Source organism: Cydia amplana, chromosome 15 (assembly GCF_948474715.1).
Source record: "Cydia amplana chromosome 15, ilCydAmpl1.1, whole genome shotgun sequence".
Lineage (NCBI taxonomy): Eukaryota > Metazoa > Arthropoda > Insecta > Lepidoptera > Tortricidae > Cydia > Cydia amplana.
The window spans coordinates 15,057,262-15,084,670 of NC_086083.1; the positions used below are offsets into that span (position 1 = coordinate 15,057,262).

Genomic DNA, 27,409 nt, shown 5'->3' on the forward strand with positions numbered 1-27,409 from the left:
ATTTAAAAAATATATAATGCGAAGTTGGGGACCGGTAGCGAAATTAGGTATGTTTAGTTAGGTATTGTTTTTTTAATAATTTACTTGGGCGAAGTTGGGTACTAACAGTAAAGTTAGGGTTTTGGTTAGTTAGAAAATGAATCTCCGCGAAAGCATTAGTGGTGATATTCTTATACAAGGGAATATATGAAGTACGAATAGATTCCTACTTTGACGTCACTGACTTTGCATTTGCAGAAAAAAATTACTTAAAACAAACAAAAAAATAATGCTTTGACGCCTTGTCAACAAATAATGTAGGTATACGCTGCATTAGATGCGGTCGGGACACAGATGGGATCTCAATCAATATCATGTTAGTGATGACAACACGGCACATCGAAAGCAATTAACGATCTCTTGTGAAGAATTGACAAATATGTCGACTAGTAAACATTACCCTTGTTTCACAAAATAATTGTCATTAAAGTTAAGATGGACAATTGTACCAAACTACCTGTCATGTTTATATGAAGTTCTATACAAAACAATTTACGAAATTGTCATCTGTCACCTGTCACTTGACAATTGTCACTCGACATATGTCACTGACAAAGTTCAGCGTGGTGAAACAAAGGTCTGTAATTTTTTTGACAATTGTCGTACCTGTCAGCTTGGTGAAATAGGGGCCAGGGTGCGCCGCGGTGGTTTACCATGAAACTTTCTATACAATACAATTTTGCGAATTTTTTAACGATGACTATTAGAGTCTGTTCGGAAAGAGAAGAGTCGTGGAATGTATTGGGCCCCATACATTCCACGACTCTTCTCTTTCCGCACAGATTCTAAGAGTTTGGTGCAACGTGCAACTGACCCTTAGTGTCTAAAGTATAAAATCTAGGTTTTATAGTTTCGTAATTAATAAGGAATTTCGTCCATGTCAATATTGAATCATGCTGACAAAGTGGTAAAATAAAATGTTGAAAGAATAAAATGATATATTTATAATTTTATATAGGTAAACACAAAGTAGATACGTTTTTTTCGCCTTTCGAGTTAAAACCTGGTTATTATGCACTTCATATCCCTAAAATATAAAGCATTAAATTTTTCTTGAGAGTTAAATATAGGTATAGGTACTTAAGTAAAATAAATGAAACAAATTTTTGTTTATGTACTACATTTTCAATTAAACCAATCTTAGTTTACTATTTTTTTATTGACACACATCAAACATAAATGTAGGTAGGTAGTTTAGCCAACTACTACTATCACAAAAAAAAATCCAGTAATTCAACACCTAGTACAAACAGCAAACAGTCACCTGCAATAATTATGTTACTTCGAAGGCCGCAAAAATATGTGACACGCTCTTATGGTTCTATTACAAATAAGATCGTGTCACATATTTTTGCGGCCTTCGCTGTGTAACATATTATTATACAGGTTACTGTACATTGGTGGACCTTATTACAAAAGGCATAGGGTCTACCGATGTACAGTTAACAGTGTGGGCGATGGTGGAACGTCTATGCAGCGTGTAAATAATGGTCGTCAGGCAGATCGGACACTTCCAGCAGCAAATTCTTGAAGTCAGGGAACACGCCTTGGTATCGGAACGCGCGCTCAAAGTCAGCTAGGCTGCAGCAGTACGTGAATCCGTGGTGTACGTTGCGCCAGTGTCTGGAAATAAGACATAGTATAAATAAGTTGTGATAAAAAAAATACCGCGGGGTGGCCAAGGGGTTCAAGGCCCGTTAGCCCGGATTACTAAAGACGCCGGTTCGAATCCGACCTTCACCACTGGAGGGCTTCGTCACTTTTTCTTTGATATATGACATCAATTTCAGTTTATAATTTAGTAAGCTTCAATCTTAACTTAAATAATGGATCGAAATTTTAAATGAATGTCACCTGTACTGCACCATCCATTCGGCATTTTTGCATATATCTTTGCACAGCTGGTAGCTATGCGCCTCCGCCAGCTTCAAATCAGGCACGTTCACTTGAATGATGACCAAAGAAGTCTCGGTGGTCGGGTCTTGGACTATCTGGATTGCAGTAAGGAAGATATTATATTATGTTATGCTGTTGTTTATCAAGGACAAATAAGTTTTTAAATAGATCAACAGTAATTGTAGGCAAACAGAATAAGTTAACCGCATCACACTCAAATAACCAAAGAGAGTTGCTTGCTTACCTTCCACAAGTACCTCGGAACCTGTACATCTTTTCCCCTGCTATGGAGAACCACATTCTTCTGCCTCGAGTACGCGTCAGGCAGCTCAAGGTCATTCGCTGTTCCAGTGAATACTTGAAGTGTCCGGTCCGAAGACGTCACCAGATTCCTGACACGGCGTTCCACTTCTTCCCAATTCTGTACAATAAAAGCTAGTCACAGATTTGTTCTTGAATTTGGACCCAAAAACAGTTCAAAGCAAAATGATGGATTGTAGACTATAGACATGAATGAAAGAAGATTGGAGAACTATTAGAGATAATAAATCCTTTAAATTTCAGTGAGTAAGAAAATTAGTGCTTGTGAAAGATTCTGCGCAAAATGTTCATTTTATTGATCGGATTTACATTGTTGGCGAAGTGGCTTATCTTCTTTGTATCAACATTCCACTTACCTTAAATATGAATTGAGTAGACTTCTACTGCATATTATGGCAAATAATGAGAGGGTGAGAATAATATAATAAAAAACTACACATAAGGAAGATTAACTGCTGAATATTCTATGACATAAAATGCCTACCTTGGAGTCACAAGTGCCCCAGTGTGGCGCCACATTCAGATGGGTGTACGTGGCACCCTGCAACCCTGGAGCAACGTCCATAGGATTTACCAACATCCTCTTCGCAAAACAACACCCGTCACCTCTGTGGAACTCCTTATTCAAAATCGCTGAGGTCTCTCCATTCTGATTAGCACAATCGTATAGACCATCCAAGTCCACTGGAGAACCATAGTTAAACCATACGGTATCGTTATTAGTTACAGAATTAGCTAGCGATGGTTGCATGTCTAGTTTTGTATAAATGGGGTTCTTTGAGTCCTGGTCGAGGCAAACTTCGTAAACCGTTTGGAATGTCGCTCTTGTCTCAAAGCCAACGTTCAATATTTCAGCTTTTCCTTTTGCACACCGTCGCCCTGTTCTTTTAGCGATTGGCTGCCACATCTCTCTGCACTTAAAGTCTGAGTAAGCGAAGTGTCTCCCAGATAAGTCATGCAAAAATTGTTGTTCCTTTTCACACGTCACGATCATTTCCCTTAAAGACATCGGTTTGAAGTATGAAGGGCACACCAATTTGATCTTTTCGTCTTTAGGTATACGCATGTAGACGCCACTGGTTTTAAAGTTAGGCACTTTATTATAGAGCGTTAACATTAATGGATCGTTTTTACTAAAGCGTGTTACATCCAGCAGGCATTCTGAAATAGAAATAAAGTTAATACTTAGGTAGTATAATAAACCAGGCTTAACTATTTAATAGGGAGTATTTTTCAAGCTTCTCTACACTGCGACGTTTACACTAGGCGGTTTTCGCTACATACGCGATGCGTCTACTCGTTTGCCTAATGAAAAAAAAAACTTATATCATAGATGTCGTACCGAATGACGAAATGACAAATTCTTGCTTCGCTGTTCCGTAGGAGTTGCTGACAACGCAAGTGTACCGTCCTTTGTCGTTGTCGTTGTACATTTCCAAGTCGTATCTGTACTCTTTGAGGCTTATCTCTCTGTCATCGTGGTACCATTTCACCTGTAAGTAATTAAACATGATTTAAAACAAGGTCAACTAAGTTTTACCAATTTAGTTTAAACCCTTTCTTGTTTTGGAGGTCAGTAAATCAATCCAGTACCTGCATACTCCTACATCGTATTAGGTTGTATTAGTTAAAGAAATAATATATTTTTTGTGTTTCGTTCTGATTTACAAGTAACAGTTATATAATGTCGCACTGTTTATTTAAAAATTATGTAGGTATAATTTTAATAAAAATTTCTTGTTTGCTGAGGATGGTTGAATAATAAAGACCTAAACATAAGAACCAGTAAAGCAAATCAAACTAACCTTAGGTTCCGGAACTCCAGTAGCAGTACAGTCCATGGTGGCAAGTTCTCCGTACTTGAAGGCTATGTTTTTCTCGTCATCAGGATAATCAAACCGTGGTTCGAAGCCGACCTCGACCCTGGTGGAGTCGCTCTGTGCTGGTCGGTCCACGGAACTGACTCGGCACGTGTACGTGCCTGAGTCTGATTCGGTCACGTCGTGCAGTACTAGATCAGAGGAAGGCAGACGTTCGCCGTTCTGAAATATTTATTAATTTAATGCGCTGTCACATAATAAATAATAGTACTAGTTACAAACGTTTCAGTCTCTAACAAAACGCGTCTATTACGAGAGATATAAGCGCAAGCGCGAGCAGGCGTCTGTTCCGTAGCGGTGCGCGATAACTACTACTGCTAGACACCAAAATTGGTGTGGGCCACATGTACCTGTAGCGAGCTGAAGAAATCGCGCAGTAAGCCACGCCTGACGCTGCTAGTTTCATTGGATTTCAAGTTTTGGAGACTATACATCTCTAAGGATAATTTGATAGTAGTTTTTTTTGTGAATTTCATCATTGATTGTTTCCGGCGAAGCCTGTAACTGATCTGTTTTGGCGAATTTTAAACTACTTTTGGATAATTTTTCATGTTTCTTTAGAAGTAAAAAAATACTTTCACAGGACTACTCAGTATGACTTTGGCTTTTAATTTCAGCAAAAAAAAATATACCTATCTCCGGAAAAAATCTGCATGTCTGAATATGGCAGAGAAAAAGTGTAATTTACCTTAAACCATAATATTCTGTCAGTTTTTTTATGCGGAACACTACAAGGGATCATCGCCGATTCTCCTTCTTTCAGCTTGAATTCATTGGTAATAAATCCTGGATCCAGAAAATCTGTAACAGTAATATCATAGTTTAGTAGGTATTTCGGCTTCTACCTGATGATGATGATGAATTTATTTATTCGTATTGTATAATTTTTCGGTCGTTTATAAAGATACCTATTCTAAGGTTCTGTATCCATTGGATTACGTCATTGTCGAGGGTAAACAGTAGGGTTTCCGTCGTATTTGCTGAGTGGGAGTTGCACTTTGGACTCTATCCATCAACATGGTGATGAATGATGATGAATGATGATGATTAATGCTGGTTGATAAAAACTCGTTCAGCGGTTTAAGCGGAAAGACATAAGAGACACGCAGACAGATAGTTACATTCGCATTTCGCATCTCGGTAATATCAGCAGGGATTTAAAAAAACGGACTGGCTAGATCGGTTGTTTTATCAGATTGTGTAAAGATTTGAAAAAATCGTGCTTCTAATACAAGATGGTGCAGTATGGCTCCGTACATATTCAAAAATGATTTCAGTTACCACAAAACATAGGTATGCCGAATTTCTACAGCTTACGAATTTGAGGCACAATTAGTATCTGCGACTAATACTATCAATAAATCTTTACCTATGATATGATGTATTGATAGTTGCGCCTAAATATTGAAAAGTAAACTTAATTGTTCTGTAGATGGAACTTCTTTTTTCCATTCTTCTTTCTCGTGAGAATTACTAAAACCAAAATTTTTCCTTACCAATTCTATGCGACTATTATTCAGGGTGTAGCTTTAAACAGAGTATTTGCATTGCCGGCATGAATAAGTGCATCAGGGACAAATTTAATACTTCAAATCCTAACTTTTAAGGTATTTCATGAGTGCTTTTACCTATAAACATTTCGTATAAATAATATACATAGTTCAATTGAACTTACCATCAACAACAACACCAAAATCTTCTTGTGTTTGCCCATAATCATTGGAAGCTTTACATGTGTAAACCCTGCTAGACGCTTTGTCAACATTCTTGATGATAAGACTGCCTTCTGCACTGATATCAAACCATTCGGAGCCTGGAAGCAAAGAAAGTTACAAGTTGATTAGGTACATATACAATAAAAGGCTAAAAGTAGCACAGCGGGTACCAACCAAGTAGTCGTACCAAATTCTGTACCGACTTTGACAGTGCAAGAATAAAGTGTGGAGGTGTCATTATAAGTGTCGCATCTTCACAGATATGAGGTTTATGGTGATATTTACACACTTTGCCTTTACCAGGCGTGGCTCACTCCGCGATTTCGTCGCGTCGCTACAAGTACATGCGACCCACACCAATATTGGTATCTATTAGCCATAGTTGTTGCCGCGCACCGCTACGGAACGGACACCTGTCGCCTGTCGTACCTAATATACGCGATTTGTTAGTAAATTAAGTTTCGAAATAAATTAAAAGTGGAAAAATTCACTGTCTTGGGTGGGACTTGAACCCACGACCGAGCTACCAAGACCGTACCCAATTCAGCGAATATTTCAACCATATATGAGCCCTAGGAGGTTTAATTTTGTTAGTAAATTACCTGAAGCAATATGGTACGGTCCCATTTCCCAGGTGATGTCCGGTTTTGGATTGCCGGTGGCATTGCATGGAATCAGGAGTTGCATGTCACCTACTACCCCTTGGAACTCTTTTGCCGTGTAGTAAATTTTAGGAGGCGCTGTGGGCCGAAAGTTTATTATATAATTATTATATTTCTCGGAGGGAAAGGTAGAGACCATGGATTTCCACTTGCTACGATCCTGACATACTCTTTCGCTTCCTTCATTGTCATAATATTTAATTCCTCAAACACGCTCGCCGGTTTAGGGTGCTCTTGACTTGTAGTATAATTTTACAATAATAGGGATTTACATTTGTTAGGTATGCTTTTAGCTTAAAGACGTATATCAGTCCAGTTATGTGTTTTCGTTTTAGAAAGCTTGCGTCACTACTGGCGGGTACGTGTCTAGAAAATCTGACTTTCTATTAATCAAATTGTGAAAAAGCAGACCATCAATTTTACTAATAACAACACTAACTGACCGTTAATAGGTCTTATGTCTTTCCAATAAAGTTAATGAATTGGCAGTTTACATTTACAATGGTGTACTCGTATTATTATTTGAGTGCTTACCTAAAACTTCAACTTCGTACGTAATATTCTTTGATCCTCTGGAGTTTGTCGCCACGCAAGTGTATTCACCACCCTGTCTCAATAGTATCCTGTCAAACTGTAGCCTTCCTGTAGCGTCGCTTGGCCTAAACAAATCAAAGTGTCCCTTTTAATTCTATTAAGATTTAGCTTCTATGTCTATTTCTTTGAAACGCTTATTGGCTTACATCATTTGAGGGATTTCAGCAGATTAACTAGTGATGTATGTAATAGTTTATTTTTTACTTGTTAAAGCACAGCTTAGTGGCTTGGTCTCTTGAACAACCACATATTTGCGACGATTGCTGAAGTGACCTTAGTTAGGGTGGAGTCGGGACACCCATAAAGTTTTTCAGTGCTTAAACTAAGACTTCTAGACCCCTAGCGTTGGCTTATTCGTAGGCCAAAAAATACGCATCGCCATTAAGCGTGGGAAAATGTAACCAAACATATAGGCACCTTTCCACAGAAGACAGATCTGGGGGACATCATAGGTGGGTATATGTTTTATTTTATAATTTTATTTACTCGTAGTTTTTATTACATTTTAATGTAGTTTGGTATAAGTTAAAGATATTTTAGATAAGTTAATTATAACTTGTTATAACTCAGTTTTTTTTTAAACTCACTCCAATCGGCTGGGCCTGACTTTAGCGTCTCTGCTGCGGTAGATCCATGTTAAGCTGGGCTTGGGAGAACCGTCCGCTCTGCACGGCAATGTTACCATTGAACCTTCCATCTGCTGCAGGAAACTGTTCTTTGGAGACTCGATATCGACTGGAACTAAAATAAAAAGTAATTAATAAAATTCAAGTAGGTACTAGGTACTTACTTAGTTTGTTATCCCTAATTTGCTCTTGTGACATCGTAGAAATTATGCATAAATCCGCACTTGGTTGTCTCATTTACTGAGAATACTTGCTACATACATCGAATTCAATATGGCGCCTTATGGAGACCACCAAGAGGTGACCAGAGAGCTGCCAATATTTCGTTCAGCGGATCAGCATTGCTATTCAGCGGGGAAAGTGCGGCCAGCGACCGCACCTTACGGCCATTATTTTTATTTATAAGATTTTTATTATATTTTACCTACTTGTATTTCGTTATACTACACTCACCATAAACATTTAGCTTGTATTTGATACTGTCCACTCCACGTGTGTTGCTCGCTTCGCATTCGTATTCTCCCTCATCTGATGAAGCAGCTAAAAACCTGAAAAACAATGGGAAATATTTTAAACTAACAATACTTTGTGAAAACGAATCCAAGTTTCTGAATAAACAAGATCGTGCGCGTAGTTCTAAAAACTCACGCACAGCTAAAAGATCTTCTCGTCCCCTACATGCGTGGATACAGAGATTATCCATACTAATATTATAAATGCGAAAGTGTGTCTGTCTGTCTGTCTGTCTGTTACCTCTTCACGCTTAAACCGCTGAACCGATTTAATTGAAATTTGGTGTGAAGATAGTTTGAGTCCCGGGGAAGGACATAGGATACTTTTTATCTCGGAACTCGCCCCTTAAGGGAGTGAAAAGGGGGGTGGAAATTTGTATGGGAAATCAATAACCGCTGAACCGATTTAGTTGAAATTTGGTATGGACATGTTTGAGTCCCGGGGAAGGACATAGGGTAGTTTTTATCCCAAAAATCTCCCTTTAAGGGAGTGAAAAGGGGGGTGGAAGTTTGTATGGGGAATCGTTATAAAGCAGATTGGGTAAAAATAAGCTACCCAAATTACTAACTCCACGAAGTCGCGGGCAAAAGCTAGTAGAAATATAAACTCACCTAAGCGTCCCATCCGCGAATATACTATATCTTGCAGTGCTCGGTATAGGCACCCCATTGAGCTTCCACGTGATGGTTGGTGTCGGCTCTCCGATGGCAGGACACGGTAATGTTACAGGTTCCCCTAGGTCCGTGGTCATAATAGACTGGCGTGGTCTTGATATTGACGGCTTATCTATAGCAAAATATATTAGAGTGTGGTCGGAAAGAGAAGAGTCGTGGAATGTATTTTTTTTTTTTAGGGTTCCGTCCCCAAAGGGTAAAAACGGGACTAAGACTCCACTGTCCGTATGTCCGTCAATCTGTCTGTCACCAGGCTGTAATTCATGATCCGTGATAGCTAGACAGTTGATTTTTTCACAGATGATGTATTTCTGTTGCGCTTTAACAACAAATACTAAAAACAAAATAAATGTTTAAGCGGGGCTCTCAATACAAAAAACGTGATTTGTTTGGCGTTTTTTGCGTAATGGCACTGAACACTTCATGCGCGAGTCCGATTCGCACTTGACCGGTTTTTAATAAGTTAATGTTATTACAGTCATAATATACAAAAGTGTGACTTACATTCCACAATCAAATCAATCTCATGGGAGTCCCAATGCATCACATTGTCTGCAACACATCTGTACGAGCCCGTATGAGTGGCGTCGATGTTTTCCAAATGTATGGTATCCGAAGTCTCATTCATGGGGGGGTAATCATTAGCAGCAGCACTTTTGTAGTACCAATGCATCCTTGGTTGTGGCTTGCCTTTAGTAACTCTAAAGAAGTAATAAGTTTTTGTAGAAATTTCAATTCATTGTACTGTTTTTTCAATAATCAACTAATAGTCATCGACACATTACAAACCCAATCACAATGAGGTTACGCACAAAGTTATTATGGTCACCTCCTGTCTCCATCATCAGACAAGCTAGGCTGTGCCATAATAATAAATTGTCACCCAACTTACATGAGTGTGTGAAGTGTCAGGGCTATAACCGCGAAAATCGAAGTTCGCAAATTGCGGGCATTTTTCTCGGTCACTCTAATTACGCCTTCATTGGAGTAAAAGAGAAAGATCTGTGGGCGTTTTTTTTTTGTTGTCCCCTACACTTTTTTTTCAAATTTGGGATTTTTTATGTTATTTCTACTCAGAATCACGAGCTCTTTCTAACCTAATAGGAGAAAAAAAGTGTCCTAAGGTTTTTATTTCCATTCCGTCACAATTTTTCATAGACTTTGTATGGCGGTCACGCAATGGAAAGATCGAAAAATGGAAATTTTGGGACACTTTTTTTTCTCCTATTAGGATAGAAACAGCTCGTGATTCTGAGGAGAAATAACATGAAAAATCCCAAATTTGAAAAAAAGTGTAGGGGACAACAAAAAATGCAATTTGCGAAAAACGGTTCTCGCGGTAGCCCCTCAGCTCAATCAAATGGGAAGTGGTTCTTAGCTTGTAAGATTTGATTACAGACAACGGGGCAAGTAAAACTATGTAAAAGCTTATAAAAATGCTAAGTATTATTTACTCAGGAAATAAGTGATTTATTTGCCATTAGTTAAATATACCTGAGTGAGCTTAATTTTTAAAAGTAATCACTCAAGAACGTTTTCATTGTACTTAACTCATCAGTAATTTATTAAATCAAATTAAGTTATTGAAAACACTTACTGGCATCTAATGTCAACTGCGGAACCTTTCAAAGCCGTGATTTCAGTTACTTCCTTGCTTATTTCTGGCGCCTCTGAAAATTTAATCGTTGAATCTGCCTCTCGCACACAATAGTTATTTGTACAACAAGTGATCAAAGTTTGATATTTCTTCGAGTGCTTATTTTGAGTCCCGTGCAAGCGAAAGATTCTATAATAGATTCACGAGCGTAGCGAGTGAATCTAATTTAGAATCTTGAGCGTAGTAAGGGACTCAAAAGCGCACGAGATGTAAATAACTTTGATCTCGTGTAGTACACAACATTTTTCACCTCAGCGCAGTGAGAACATACCTATTAGACAACTTGAAAAATGTAATCCTTCTTCATCACTTAATACCTGCACTCATGTTTTCTTAAGATATACAAACAATTAAGTTTAATTACCGCAATGGAACACAAAAACAAAACGTAATAATAAATTCCAGTAAAATAATATAGAAATAACAAACATTAACTGACACTTCAATCGCCAACTTTGACAACAATAAAAATCTTTGTAAGATACGGTCCGAATTGCGGATACGTACTATTTGTCAACTATGGTAGAAATTCTTAAAAGTAAAATAATTAATTTTGCGTGATGATCTGTGTATTTTTTGAGTTCGTTATTTTAATTGTACAATAAAATACCTAAAATATAGTATTTTATCAGGTTTTATGAAATCTTAAACTTTATTTTTATTTATTAATTATTAAGAATTCATACTCGTACGTGGTTTGGAACGATGCGGTCTGAAGTTTTTCGGGGGTCTATTATAAACCGTGAATATACCGTTCAATGTCGTTTTAACTTTTTTTTGTCTGTTTCTTTGCTAACAGTGTGAAAGGGACAGAGATAATAGAACCCAAGTATTTCGAACTTTTATTAGACCCCGCATGTTGAAATGACATTTGACAATCAAGGTCACTTGAATGTCATTTTGTCTCACTCAGTGAGCAAAATCGCATTTTGCTCACTGTTTTTAAGAATCAAAGTACCCTTGTTCGAGCTGCTGAGGTGAAAAATATTTATTAATAGAAACTTTATTGTAAGAAATACAACAATGTACATATGACGAAATACTACACGGTACCTATCCTCTACCGGTCAACCACAGGGCCAAACAGAGATCAGTACAAATATGTAGAATAGTTAAATATGTAATATAAATAGGGAACTGTAACTGCCGCGCAACAAGAAGTTGTGTCGTGCCGAATTCCTCATTTGGCCTCTATATTTGAGGGGTCCTCTAATTCCTCATGGATCCCATCATCAGAACTGAGTTAAGATAAAAATGAAACAAACTTGAAACGACAAAAATAATAATTTTCCAATTCGGTTCAGAAATTAACGAGTTCTGAGGTAACAAAGTAAAAGAAAAATCATATAAAAACTACTAACCAACACCACTAATCTGCACTGTGAACGGATAAATCTTCCTTTTCCTGGCATTTCTCGCCTCGCAAATGTAGTTGTCGGCCATGTTAGGTTCCATAGAACGGATAGTGAGAACGGACCCGTCTTCTGACAGTTCCAGGTTTCCATCTGGTTTCAGTGGTTTGCGACCTTTGTACCATGTCGCGTTTGCTGGTGGATAGGCTTCTACTTTGCAGGGTATTTTCACTGACTTCTGGTATTCGATGGTAATATCTAAAAGTAGATGAAAAGTGAGTAGATGTCGTCACAGCTAATTGTCCATAATAAGTGAATGTGTCGTGCCCACTGGCCAGATCATAGAATATGATCATTTTATTAAATGCCATGTTAGAATTGACGAATTCATAGCTACTTTAGGTACTTTACAAGATATTTTACTCTTTTTACAGTAATATTGGGAATATGAGGTCTAACATGGAATGAACTGCAAGAAGAATAGAAGACTATGGACAAAAAATATTTGAATAATTTCGTATCGATATCCAATAAATACAATAAAATGTACCTCTAGGAAAAGCCAGGACTTTAAAGTAGCTCTTTATTTTAGTTTGAACAGTGGTTCTGCCTTCGCCACTGCCGACACTGTTGACAGCTTTGCAAGTGTAAGTGCTGTTTTTTGTCACATTACTTATTTCCAACACGCTGATGTAGTCGTACGGCAGTTCTATGGTTGACTCCTAGAATTTAAAAAGTAGGTATAATCTTCAATTAGGCACCAAAAATCTTACTGATTTCCAGTAAATAATATAAAATTTCTAAACACCATCGGCGCATATGGCACGTTGCCCTTACCCTTGGCCTTAAATTCTTATCCAAATCTCAAGGATGGGTGGATACAAGATCCACCTTACTTTTCTTTGTCGAAAAAAATCTCGTACCCGAGATTCAGTTTGAAAACAGCGGCAGAAAACTTTTCCGGGTATAAATAATCTTACGTTAATGCGGGAATGAAATTTGTGTGGCCAAAATCCATACATTCACATTAATATTGTACATTTTATACAAGTCTGTTCAGCGGTGCGGTGGTTGTAGCTGGTTCGTAGAGGTAGAAGAACAGAAACTCCGTCTTGTAGCCACAAATATATATTTTATATAAAAACAGAAAATTAACACGTACTATTCGTATAGGTGTAAAAATGTGAAGGAAATGTTACTATGGTTTCTATGGTAAAGAAAGTAAAAAGTTTTGTTGGACTTGCCAACAAAGTCTAGTAAACTTACGAAATGCGACAGGACGACAGATTTGTCATCAGACTCCCAAATGACGTCGGGCTTGGGATAACCACTGATTTTGCACTTCAACTGCAGCGCTTTGTCGTAAACAGCGTTAACAATATCCTTGCACTCTACCACGGGAGCTTTTGTCTCTACTTTGGCTGTAATTTTTACAAACAATTTGTAAATATTGGTTTTTATATTGATATATTTTTGAAGATATGTGAACAGAGAAAAAGCTTGTCACTTATCGCTGAATTAATGACCACAACCACTTTGTCAAAAGCGAAACAATCAAGAAGAAAGGACTAAGAATAGCGTATGAAGACACTCTTGAGAATGCATCAGACTTGATAAAAAATTAGCATTAGAAAACTTAAATCTTACAAACAAGAAGTAGGTAAGTAATAATGTCGAAGATTCTATAAATAATAGGAAAATAAGAGATTTCTACAAATAATGAAACCCAAGGTGAAACGGTATGTAAAGTAGACTATTTCATTAATCAGGAATGGACCCTTATCTAAGCAACCCTCATAAGAAACGGTTCTCGTCTTTAGTTTCCTTACCTGGCCTAATTTCTTGCGGTTTGACCGGTGTTAAACTAATTCTCGTTATAAGGGCTTTATTGTTGAAATCATATCCGTTTATCTGAAAATCAATACGTTTGAATTAACAAGATTCAGAAAATTCAATCATAACTTAAAGAAAAACAGCGGAGATAGCCAAAAGGAGAACTACCTATATTTCGTCACTTCATTAAAGATAAAGATAAGATAAAAGATAGTTTATTCAAGTAGGCATAATTACAATGCGCTTATGAACGTCAAATAAAGCTAGGTAGACCGGCTCCAACCCTACACCTCTGCCCCGAGAATATTTAAATCCCACCTCAATTGGAGGAGGGTATCCCAATATGGGACCGGCAATACCTCGGCGGGATACATCTTTAAAAAAAAATATACATCTTATAATTAACATGCATTACGAGAAAATAAGGAAAAAAATACAATTTAAATTACTATAGAATTGAATAATTTTACGGTTTAGACTCACTTGTTTTAAGTCACTCGCGCGACATGCGCGTAAAATTATTCAATGTTAGCATGTCTCACAACAGTTTAAATACTATGGAATTCATGCAATTATACACATAAAGTGAATCATACAATACGTAGCATTTTACAAATATAATTACATTCATCTCTATCCGTCGGGTACCTAGTAATCGTCGTTCGCTATTTGACTGACGCGCGTCATGACATGACATCCCATTCTTTATTTTTGCGGGGTAGCGTCCACACGTCGGTCTATAATAAATAGGTTGTAGTATAAATTGATCTTACCGCAACTTTGAACATATGATCTGGTGGCATAATCTGCTCGGTGGTGTAAAACTGTTCGGTTTTATCGACAAGCTTCAGTGGTATTGTCGAGATCACATTGTCATTCATATCCAGTATCTGAACACTGTGCAGTGCAATGTTTCCACCGTCAGTGGATAATTTTATGGAGAGGTGAGATTTTACTCCTAGAACACACACGTATTTTATTAATAAAAATTATTCTTCGCCTCACTCTGAATCAACTAAGATAGTGCTTTGCCTTTCTGGCAGTGAAAAATTATATCGATAATTGATACCTATTGGGCTGCTTGAAGTTTGAATGACACGAAATTATGTTAGTTTCGGCCTGCAGGAATTCTAGATGAATTCAAGAACTACCATTACCATACCACTATCACCATCATCACCACCATTGGGTTGTTTAGGCAGCGTGACACTGAGTTGGTTTAATTTCGTGATATAACACACCATAAATTTCGGTACATTCAAATACAAATATGAATTCAGGGCAAAACTATCACATCAGTCACTGCTGACATCAGAAACAGTACCTCATCAAGAATTGCTTTATCTTAACTTATACTTAAATACCTGGCACAGGTCTCGTTACGGTATCCTTGATGTCTGAAGGGCTGACGGTGGAGAATCCATGCTGGAAGTGCACTGTGCTGGATCCTGACACGACCACATGCGTCTCGTCCTCACTGCCGACTTCCACTGTGTACACATCGGGTGTAACACCAACTACTTTCACTACCTGTAAAGTAATTAATTGCTAACTTAAATTAAGTTTTTCTTTTAATCCATCAACTTATTCCATTGTTTTAGGGTCACCAACGACTTTTCATCGAATTCAAACTGTCGTAAGGCATAAGAACATAACTAATTTTATGGTTTAATTCAGATATTAGTAGGTACGCAATGCTTGAAAATTTAGAAGTCCAGGCCAATTCCAACATACACTGACATCAAAATTATATCAAGTTTAGATATCACTGTCATCTCTCCGGAACATGATTGAATAATATGTAAGTTGTGATCTGTAATTTTTCATTACCAATAAAGGATGTCTATGTCTATGTCCATGTCGCGCGACTGACTGAAAATATGAGAGTTCAACCGCAAACTTTTCAACTATAAAACATGTAGCTGGTTGCCAATTGTGGAATTCAAAAGCATACCTAATCAAAACGTTTACACAAAAGGAAAATTTAATTGTAGATAGGAACGTACGGCTATTTCTTTAAGTCTGGTGATATTTGTAGTGGGCCACTTGGTGCCCCCAGAGTCGGTCACGCTGACCGCGGGGTTTCTTCCCGATACGGCAATCACTAACTCTTTTGTGTCGGCGTCCACGGGAATCTGAAAAATAAATTTTTACTTCTAAGGTATTCCTTACTTGTCCTTACCTTAGTAGTAGAGGGTTTAGGAACTCAGAACATAAGTCCCCTTCGACGAAAAAAAACTAAAGTAATCATAATAATAAATCAGCCCGAAATAATAAGGCCTAGTTTTTCCTCTGAAAGGACAGGTGGACATCGTATATCAAAAACGTCCGGGAAAACTGTCGTCTTTTCTGTGAATATTAAAAAGTTAACGATTTTGATACTGTTTTCTAAGACTTTTAGCATATAAATTTAAGAAGTAGAAGGTATTAACATGCCTGTAAGGATAAAGTAAAAAATGTTAGTCTTTAAAGTTGGATTATTTTATGATGTCCACAGAAAAGACGCACAACCCTAACTTATACTAAAAAAGTTTTTAACCCTTAGTGAGCCGAGGCAAGTTGTGACAGAGTTAGTTAAAAATAAAGTGATCAATGATCATATTTAATTTTAATTATACTCAATGTGGATAACGAATGTTCCGAATTAGATAAGCTATCTATAGTTTATTATACGAATTATAATTAAAAACATAATTCTTGGAAATGTTGTTGCTTCTTGTTTACTCTTTAATACGAGATAACAAATCGGCTTCGATCAACACGGAAGGGATGCGGCATTCGCACTATTTCCCCTCTGCCTAGGTACAAGATCAACTGATCTAGCGCGGGTAATAAAACTAGTTGCGCTCGGATTTTTAACTAGACCGAGTCCAGACGCGCGAGTGAACACAGCAGCAGAAAAAATGCCTAATTGCTCGGTTTTTTGTTGTAAAAAGAGGTCGGGGACATAAAAATTTACAAAAAGAAGGTGTTACATTTCACATGTAATATTTTTTTACATGTCATACGATTAATTACATTTAAACACAATTATTATGTTTTAGTCTCATGTAATTGCTGGATTTATCGATTTTGCTCGCCCAGTACAAATTGCGGATCGGTCGAGGGACAAATCCGACTTCTCATCTCTCAGAAAACAATAAAATTCTTTGACGAAAATGTGTTAGTGTGCGTGTTGTGACACTTGTAACTCATCCGTACACAAAAAGAGATCGAGGTGTGCAAGATTTGTCTGTGTAGGGTGTCATTTTCTATGTATTTGTGTCGTCATTACAGATTGGATTTTGTATGCAAGTGTGTGAGAAGTACGACTGTGTGCACGTTCCCCCCCGCGAAAAATGGCAGAATGATTTGAATGTCAAGATATCGCTTGGGCCTATCCCTTCCGACCTGTCGGAAGCCCGTGTTGATCGAAGCAAATCGGGGTTTTTGTTTGACATCATCAAAATAATACCACGCGTTTACATACCGCGGTATAATTTCCATTTGACAAATAACAATGGAGTGTCTCAAATTAAAAACAATTACGAATGTTACGAGTACAAGTGCGAAAAGTAGGAAATTTGCAACGAGTGGCGATAAATTAAAACACTGCCTAAGGGAATGTTTTAAACCGACACGAGTTTTCGTTCCTCATTATTTTATATAGGCTTATCATAATTTAAAGAAATTAACAATAAAATATCTTTAACTTCGGTTAAACAGAAACCGAAAGTAAACCTAGGTTCTGCAGACTGAACCTAGCTAAACATTTACCTGTTTAGTAAGAAATCGGTAAAATACTTACGTCAAAGGTATTTCCATAGCCTGGAGGAAAATCTTTGCTTTTCAGAACATTATTTCGGCTTTCTATAGTTTTTTGTACATACTTCAAAATCTGGAACCAAAAAATACCAACTTAAATATAAGTAAATACATATGTTGTTACTGAAAATAGTGTAGGATTAGTAGGTAGTTGAATATTTATGGTATTTATTGGTATCGAAAATCAAAACAATTTACTAAACCAGAAACTACGTCTCTGACACGCTGACTAATCCAGTAAATTTGTCGAATTTTGTAACGTGGCTCTTCTGCGTCAAATCCGGTAGTTCTGATTTTTTGTTGGTCCAATAAGTCTGCAAAAAATCAGAACTACCGGATTTGACGCAAACGCTAAATGTATAAATTTACTGTATTGTACCAAATGTCTGTGATTTGATATAGTAAATATAATACACTCATGGACAAATTTAGAGGAACGCGAAAAAAAAGTTTAATTACTAATTTTGTAAAGGAAACGGTGATTACGTGATGTTTTGCTTTCTGTTGAAAACGAAGTGTCGGACGCCTCGGTTCTCACCCGGACCCTCAACGTGAGTCGACCTTAACTCTTCCTACTTATTTTTACTTATTGCTTACCTCTCGAATTTCACTTTTTTCTAAGTGAAACACTTGTCCGTTGGTAGCTTTGGCGAGCTTCTTATAAACCAAGTATTGAGGTGCCTTCTTATTTGAACAGTATCCCGTGAGTACGAACACAATCTGTCAAAAGCAAATCATAAATATAACATTCAGGTATATTTGTAAGCTCTATCATGAACATTTTTTTTATATAACTAATAAAAATATAAACGGACTAAAACACGATTTTACGATACCATATAATTAATACGATTGATATAATCTAATGTAACCTAAAAAAAGAATATTATCCTGAAAGATTTAAGTATTTCTGATTGAGAGTTTTAATGGTCATAACTGCATCAAATCCTGTGCCTTGGTCTGGAGTTAACAACATAGGGTTAAATTGTACTGTAACTCCAGGTTTAACCGGTTAACCCCGTGTTAGTGGCTAACTCTGGATGGCGCCAGAAGCCCTTAATGTGCTAAATGTTATTTACTTTCGGAAAACAAATATATACCTACATTAGAACATAAATCTTTGTATGATCAAATTTTCAAAGAACACAATGCATTAAATAAAACACACGTCAGCAGTCATTTGAATATAAGTAACTCAAGTGATTCTTTATCTTACCTTACAGTCAACAGAGAGCGCTTTCATCAGCGCCGATAAGAGTTCATTCCTAATTTATTGTCATAATTAGTTAAGGTCAATTTAGAGAGGCCGTCTATAAAGGAAGATCTTCTACAACCCCTTTTATCGATTTTAAATCTTGTGCAACCTAATTATGAAGGTCGGCAGAGCAGGAGTGGAAGTTCGTCCTTTTTGTGTCAAATACGAGAGTTTTTGCCCTATGACGGTCTCTCCAGCAATACATTTTATATAATGCCGGGCTTCTTCACATTGACCTGACTTAGTTTTAAAGTGGACTCTAGACTCATTTATCGAGCCGTGGAAAGACAACGCCAGTTAGAAGAAAAAATGTTTGTTACCTGACATCCCATTTTCTGACTAAGAGCTTCAATTTCATCGTAATCGTTATAATCTTTGGCCGAAGCGTCAGTAAACACATATATGGAAGACCCTTCTCGGCTGTTCTGAAGGCCCATTTTGATCCCAGACATGGCCATCTCAGGACAATCACCACCTCCATACACACGTATACCAATTAAAGCGTTTTTAAAAACATTTCTCTCTTTAGTTTTGGCGCGCAGTTTGTTCATATTAGCTGTAATAAACCCAAGCTATAGCTTAATTTATTTTTTGGTTCAAATAAAACAATTTAGATAATGATTATTAATAAATAAATATATAAAAAAGTGCACAGAAGTCTAGTATAATTTGTTTCTATTATAAAGTTCGAAAGAACTCGTGATTCTGAAAATAAAGACCTATAATGAATTCAGATAAAAAAAATTACAACATCGGAAATGCCTAAACTGAGCAATTCGTTTAAAAAAATATTATTAAATTTACGAAATAATAAGTTTACAATGTAAAGATGAAAAAGATAAAAGTATGTAGCATACAACTCACCGGGATCGTTAAAAGTCACCAGCACAAAATCTTCAATTTGCGAAGAATTCGATCGCATCACGGTATCAAATATTGCATTTGCACCAATTTTCACTTGTGCTATATCATTACCCATTGAGCCAGTATCATCAATAACAAAAGTTAAGCTACTTTTGACATCACCTACAGTTCCATCTATTCCTAAAAGGAACAAGCCTAATATTATGAAATATATTTTCACTTCCATTTTGAATTAAATTCCATACTACGTTCACTGTTTAACAATCCCGATTTGTGATTGACACTATTTTTGAGCCTGCTTTTAAAGAAGACGATACACCAGATATCAGTATGGTTGTTTAATTAAATAACGACATAACTACTTTAAATGTGTATAGAAATTACGACTCTGTTACAAGACCATTACAGCCATATTACTTTATAATATGTTTACCGTATTTCAGTTTTCTTTAGACGACACTGACCTGAGATACCAAGGGTACAATCCTAATATCGTATTCATAAAAAGTTATTGCTATCGACTTCTTACCTACCAGACTGATAATATGTAGGAAAGTGACAGCTAGATAATTCATTTAACGTTGTGTTCAATGGGTTGAAGTTGTAGTGGTATATGGGGATTCCCAGAAATCATACGTCAAGGTTTAAACTTAATACATTCTAGATGGGTACTTTCCGTTAATTTATAAAAAAACATCAATTAAAAATTACGCGTAGGTACCTATAATGTATTATTAGGTTGTGTTATTTATTAAATGTTTTTATCACATGAATTTATAATGATTAATGACAAAAAAACTCGCAACATTATGACGAATACGTCAAAGTAGGTAGTACTCTAGTACTATTAGAATGAGTGGCGAATTTAACCGTGCACAAAATTCAAATTTTAGTTGGTGTTCGGCGCTGCACCAATCAGCGCGAGCGGTTGACGTTGATTGGTGCTCACGAAATGCAATCAGGTGTGGGCTCGCAAGCTCGCGAGATGCCTGATGACACGAATAAAAATCGTATCAAATTAAGATGAAAAACCGAATCGGCCTCCGGGCTTGGGTCAAACACATTTTTGAAAAAGGTCACTTCTATGGACAATGTGTCTACAGGAAAGACTCGAACGAGTTAAAATGTAAGTACTATAAAATGCGTATGAGTGTGACCCTTAACGACAATGCACTGGCATTATGTTTCTATTTGTCAGCATTTACTGACCCACTGCAAAGATTGTTTATTATGAAAGTATGTACCTATGCATGCCAAAATGCTTAGCGTTTCAAAGCAAGTTGATGCTTTTTGTCAACTTGACAGAACTCCAAACCGGGATGGTAAGATACAGGGGGGCAATTTAGACTGCGGAATAATATGAACTAATCGAAATATCTTCCATGTTCTACATTATTAACTAGAGTCAACACACAACACATCTTTTCGCTATGTGGACATATATGGCACTCTAGATAATAAAGTAAAACATGGAAGATATTTCGATTACTTAGTTTAAATTACCCCGCAGTTTAAATTGACCCCTTGCACCTTATGCTTTTATTTATTATTTATTTATTTTATGTTGCGACGACCTATTGTAGTTTGGAACAGTGGTTACGACATTACTCTACAAGTATACATATAACAAAAAAACTAAAGAAGAATATTCCATTCTTTTAATACAACAAGGCATTATAATTATATTGTCATTTTATACATAATACAAGCGTCTGTTTGTTTCAAAACTTACAAGTCAATAGAGTATACGTCAGTATTCGTATACCTCATAAATTAGCAAATAACTAACGTAACTTTCTCCTTCCAATGTTAATCATACAATTGAAATACTTTTTTCTATTCGTACAGTTATTTTTTACGTTCGATCTATTAGAGCTGAGGGGGCTTAGCCAAGAGAACAATCGTTAATAGAAAACGCCAATCAAACTTAAATAATGTATGGACCAATAACCATTGTCAGACATGTAGGACATGTCAGATCGTGGGGATCGTCAGGCACGCAGTAATTTTTTGAAGTCTGAAAATACGCCCCGGTACCGGAACGCGCGCTCGAAGTCAGCTAGACTGCAGCAGTATGTGAACCCGTGGCGTACACTGCGCCAATTTCTGGGAAAATAAAACAGTAATACATAGGTATGTAAAGAAATTTTGCCTTCATTATCGAGCTCGCACATATAATTTTATATAAATAAAAAAAAGAGTTGGGCATAGAATACTTCCTTGAGAGACTCCAAAAAATATTGTTTTGCTGAACAGGGTGCATAGCCAACGTGTCAATCGTTAACGCTCTGTAGCGTATCATAGTCATCTCTCTCTATCACTCTTCCATATTAGTGCGACAGTGACAGTTGCGTTTCGTTCGCTACGGAGCATAAACGATTGTCATCTTGTCTACGCACTAAATTTAATTGTGGATTAAAGTAATGAACAATCTTATATCTCTCTTATCTAAAAGATCTCCAGCTAAATATTAGCTTTCCCAAACTTCCACATTAATGAAATAATGTACAACTATTCAAAAAAATGATACTTAATTCATAGAATTCTTACCCAGTCTGCATCCATTTAACATTTTTACAAACGTCATTGCACAGCTGATAGCTACGCACACTCGCGAGGCTCAAGTGAGGCACGTTCACTTGAATGATGGCCAAGGAAGTCTCGGTAGACGGGTTTTGGACTACCTGGATTGTAGAAGAAACGGTGAAGTGACATTTTAGTGAAAATGTGAATAGATTACCTTTGCCTGTTTGTTTTTTTTTACTATTAAGCGACCATGGGAGGCCTACCGCGATTGAATTGAATTGAATATTAAACACGCAAATTTAAAACCATTGACATCGAATTTTCTGCTATACAAAGTTTTAATTCAAATTTTTGTACAGATATTGTGTAAAAACAAGATATATGCTTACCTTCCACAAGTACCTCGGAACCTGGACACCCTTTCCCCTGCTTTTAAGAACCACATTCCTTTGTCTCGAGAACGAATCCGTCAGCTGCAGGTTATACGCCGTGCCGGTGAATACTTGAAGGGTCCGGTCCGAAGACGTCACCAGATTTCTGATACGACGCTCCACTTCGTCCCAATTCTGTATAAAAATAAGTTTAGGCCTCGTGTTTAATTTTATTCTCGCATTAAATCAGCTTAAATATCAAATAAACATACTGCGGGAAGAAATAAAAAAAGCGGCCAAGTGCGAGTCGGACTCGCCCATGAAGGGTTCCGTATTTAGGCGATTTATGACGTATTAAAAAAAAACTACTTACTAGATCTCGATCAAACCAATTTTCGGTGGAAGTTTACATGGTAATGTACATCGTATATTTTTTTTAGTTTTATCATTCTCTTATTTTAGAAGTTACAGGGGGGGGGGACACACATTTTACCACTTTGGAAGTGTCTCTCGCGCAAACTATTCAGTTTAGAAAAAAATGATATTAGAAACCTCAATATCATTTTTGAAGACCTATCCATAGATACCCCACACGTATGGGTTTGATGAAAAAAAGATTTTTGAGTTTCAGTTCGAAGTATGGGGAACCCCAAAAATTTATTGTTTTTTTCTATTTTTGTGTGAAAATCTTAATGCGGTTCACAGAATACATCTACTTACCAAGTTTCAACAGTATAGTTCTTATAGTTTCGGAGAAAAGTGGCTGTGACATACGGACGGACAGACAGACGGACAGACGGACAGACGGACAGACGGACAGACAGACAGACATGACGAATCTATAAGGGTTCCGTTTTTTGCCATTTGGCTACGGAACCCTAAAAAGGATATATTAATGGCAAAAGAAAATTCAGTGTCTCTGATAGATTTTACGCATCGCATGCATTTTAGAAACCTTTCACTAAACCAATCTAAGTCCCAGTCCTCGTAAGTTATTATACTGCGCCACATGCTGCAAGCTGTAAAAATAGATATGGATACGGCGCAAGGACCAAGTAGGTACTGATAATACTCAAAACCGAAAATGCCTACCTTAGAGTTACAAGTGCTCCAATGAGGCACAACATTTAGATGGGTGTACGTGGCATCCTGTAGACCAGGAGCAACGTCCAAAGGATTCAACAACATTCTCTTCGCAAAACAACAGCCGTCACCTCTGTGAAACTCCTTATTCAAAATCGCTGAGGTCTCTGTATTCTGATTACTGCAATCGTATAGACCATCCAAGTCCACAGGAGAACCGTAGTTAAACCATACGGTATCGTTATTAGTTACAGAATTAGCTAGCGATGGTTGCATGTTTAGTTTTGTATAAATGGGGTTCTTTGAATCCCGAGCCAGGCAAACTTCGTAAACAGTCTCGAATATTTTTCCTATCTCGTAGCCAACGTTCAATATTTCAGCTTTTCTTCTTGCACACCGTCGCCCTGTTCTTTTAACTATCGGCTGCCATTTGTCGCTGCATTTGAGGTCAGAGTAAGCGTAACGTCTGCCTGATGACTGATGCAAAAATTGTTGCGCATTTTCACAAGTCACCAATATTTCTCTTAAAGGTATCGTGATAAAGCTCGAAGGGCACACCAACTTGATGGTATCGTCTTTAGGAATACGCATGTAGCCACCGTTGGTTTTAAAGTTAGTTAATTTGTTATCGGAGGTCAACATTAGAGGTTCATTTTTACTAAAGTCGTGCTTTACGTTTAGAAGGCATCCTGAAATAAAAATGTACAAATCAATTTATATTTAAACAAACCAGTCATACCCCCTGCTTTACGACTATCCTAAAAATCAATTCTAAGTCTATTGTTCTCAAATTGACCACCCACTTTGCAAAGACATCATTATTAAACGTAGTTTAAGGCTTTAGGGCGAGTGACAATCTCCGGACGAAAACCGGTTGACAAAAGCTAAAAGTAAGTATCTAGATACTTACTTTTAGTAACATCAAGCACGAATACGCATTGTATGAGATGAATGGCAAAACAGAGAGAGACTTCTGAAAAAAAAGGAATTCTTACCAAATGACGAAACAACAAACTCTCGCTGCACTGTCCCATATGAGTTGCTGACGACGCATGTGTATCGTCCCTTAACGTAGTCGCTATACATACCCAGGACATATTTAAAGTTGTTCAAGCTTATCGGTCTGTTATTATGGTACCATTGCACCTGTAAATGTGACAAATATTGAAACCTAAATTAACAAGTTCGACAGTTCTTTAAAGTAGAAGACAGACATCAGATTATATCTTTCAAACTTTATAAAAATAAGGATGATAAGGATTTCAGAGATTAACTAAGCTACAACGAGTAAAACTAGCATAAGTAGTAACTTGCTGAGAGCTGTTAGATAAAAGGTAACTTTAAACTTACCTACCTTAGGTTTTGGAAATCCAGTAGCAGTACAGTCCATCGTGGCAAATTCTCCGGGCACAAAGGATATGTCCTTGTTATAGTCAGAATATTCGAAGCGCGGTTTGTAGCCAACCTCTACCGTAGTGGAACCACTCATTGCTGGTCGGTCCATGGAGCTAACGCGGCATGTATACGTTCCCGAGCCCGATTCGGTCAGGACGCGAAATGCTAAATCAGAAGAAGGAAGAAGTCGACCATCCTGAAAAAAAGTTTAAATATGAATCATTAAAAGTCTAAAGATTCTGACGTGAAAGGTCCTTCCATGTGTATAAAATTGTATAAAACATCGTAGGTATGATATTTATACATACTTATACGATTAATGGGAAGCACCGTTGCTGACTACTTATTGTTTTTATCACCAGGTTCAGAATACCGGTAGTTTAAAGAAGAAGTTTGCCTTACTCGAAAAATTTACATGATAATCATATTGATAAAATTATAATGTTTAGGGAAAAATAGAAGATAAGATCTTACCTTAAACCATAGTAATCTGTCAGTTTTTTTTCGCGGAATATTACAAGGGATCATCGCCGAGTCTCCTTTATTCAACTTGAATTTATTAATACGGAATCCAGGATCAGGAAAATCTGTAGGTAACAGTATCAAATAAGCGAAAGGTAAAGATAGACAAACGTCGTTCCATCAAGGAAGGCTTTATGAATAAATCCAAATTTAAAACTGTTTTACCTTGATTTACATTTAAAACAATGTTGTGGAACTTACCGTCAACAATGACATCAAATCCTTCCTCTGCTTGTCCATAATCATTGGAAGCTTTACATGAGTAATACCCAGCAGATAATTCTTTAATATTCTTAATAATGAGACTTCCATCTTCACTAATCTCATACCATTTGGTACCTAGATATACGAAAAACAAAGTGCTTAAAGTTTATTGTACCTGCACAGAGGGTGAAAAGTTAACAGTGAACATTTTTGATGAAGGTTTTTTTAACTACAGCATTGAATTATGGTTTTGAGTAGGGTCAATATAGTGGAGACTGTCTTTAAGGGAAGACCCTCTATTAACTAACTGTAAAAATGTAAGGGCACTGCCGAAAAGAAGTACTTAGTATAGTAGATGAAATAACTTGTGGTATTTCGAATCCCGTGGCACAGTACCTGAAGCTATATAGTACCCTTCCATAGTCCACGTGATTTCAGGTTTTGGGTTTCCAGTTGCATTGCACGGAATCCGAAGTACCATGTCACCTACTACTCCATGGAACTCTTTTGTAGTGTAGTAAATTTTAGGAGTTGCTGTGGACCAAAATTTGGTAATCAGAACAAGTCATGTACACCTGAGAAGTAAAGCTAGGTCTTTAATTTGTTTTCTTTTTGTTAAAAACAGATCTTTCATTCGGTTGGTTAATTTCAGGATTCAAATCAATCTAAATACTCTCAAAGAACGTTAAGTTAATTCCATCATTTAATAAGCAAAATCACAATTGTTTAAGGAAGTTAAGTAAAGGTAATAAGCTTACCTAAAACTGAGACTTCATACGTAATGTTCTTGGAACTTCTGGAGTTGGAAGCCACGCAAGTGTATTCACCATTCTGCCTCAATTGTATCCTGTCAAAGCTTAACCTTCCTGTATCATCGCTTGGCCTGAATAGATGTAAAGAAGTTTATTGAATAGGAGTTATTATTTTAGACAGAGACACATTTTATACACGGGGAAGATTAATTAATGAAGGTCCTATACCGAATATAAAGTATATTTAGCAGAATTGAATCAAGCGTCTCCGTTTGAGCTTGGGTAAAAATTCTTTCATATTGTCTTTTCGGTGGTTCTCCTCTACTGCAGAGTCAACAGGTCGTATTTTTCAACAGACAATCGTGATTTTTTGTGAGCACATTGGATAATTACATGGAATTTGCCAGGGAAATTTTTCGAAATGGTGGAGTCGTGAGAGCGAGGATTACATAGGGCTCAGCTCAAAGAGACACTGGTCTATAACTTATTTAAACTTAGAAACAAATTAAAAGTGGAAAAAATCACTGTCTTAGGTAGGACTTGAACCCACGACCACCGGATCGCTAGGCTGGTACTCTTCCATTTGAGCTAGCAAGACCTTACCCAATAGAGCAAATATTTAATAATATATTAATACATAGCATCGTTCGCAGACGATTCTGCTTGATAAAAAAATAATTCTGTAACTTAAGTACCTAATTCGACTCGGCCCAACTTCAATGTCTCTGCTGTGGTAGATCCAAGTTATACTTGGCCTTGGAGACCCGTCCGCTCTACAAGGTAATGTTACCCTTGAACCTTCCATTTGCTCTATCAAACTGTTGGTGGGAGACTCAATTTCGACTGGAACTGAGATAGAAAAAAATATACA

The 27,409-nt window shown here is 37.0% G+C and overlaps 1 protein-coding gene across 1 annotated transcript; it reads right to left on the reverse strand.

Moving 5' to 3' along the window:
* Positions 1-1,508: 1,508 nt before the first annotated feature.
* Positions 1,509-27,409, reverse strand: LOC134654838 (hemicentin-2-like). The gene is made up of 37 exons (XM_063510308.1): positions 27,234-27,409; positions 26,545-26,669; positions 26,183-26,320; positions 25,784-25,921; positions 25,535-25,647; positions 25,020-25,256; positions 24,661-24,811; positions 23,675-24,354; positions 22,601-22,777; positions 22,236-22,369; positions 21,723-21,791; positions 19,686-19,918; positions 19,142-19,377; positions 18,164-18,286; positions 17,550-17,639; positions 15,769-15,897; positions 15,127-15,292; positions 14,536-14,720; positions 13,759-13,840; positions 13,196-13,350; positions 12,480-12,651; positions 11,939-12,187; positions 10,518-10,590; positions 9,425-9,621; positions 8,858-9,032; positions 8,187-8,281; positions 7,695-7,848; positions 7,048-7,172; positions 6,454-6,591; positions 5,812-5,949; positions 4,825-4,937; positions 4,062-4,298; positions 3,599-3,749; positions 2,741-3,417; positions 2,180-2,356; positions 1,894-2,030; positions 1,509-1,662 (listed from the first exon to the last, which is right to left on the reverse strand). The coding sequence occupies exons 1-37, from the start codon at positions 27,341-27,343 to the stop codon at positions 1,509-1,511; spliced, it is 6,633 nt and encodes a 2,210-aa protein (XP_063366378.1). The 5' UTR covers positions 27,344-27,409.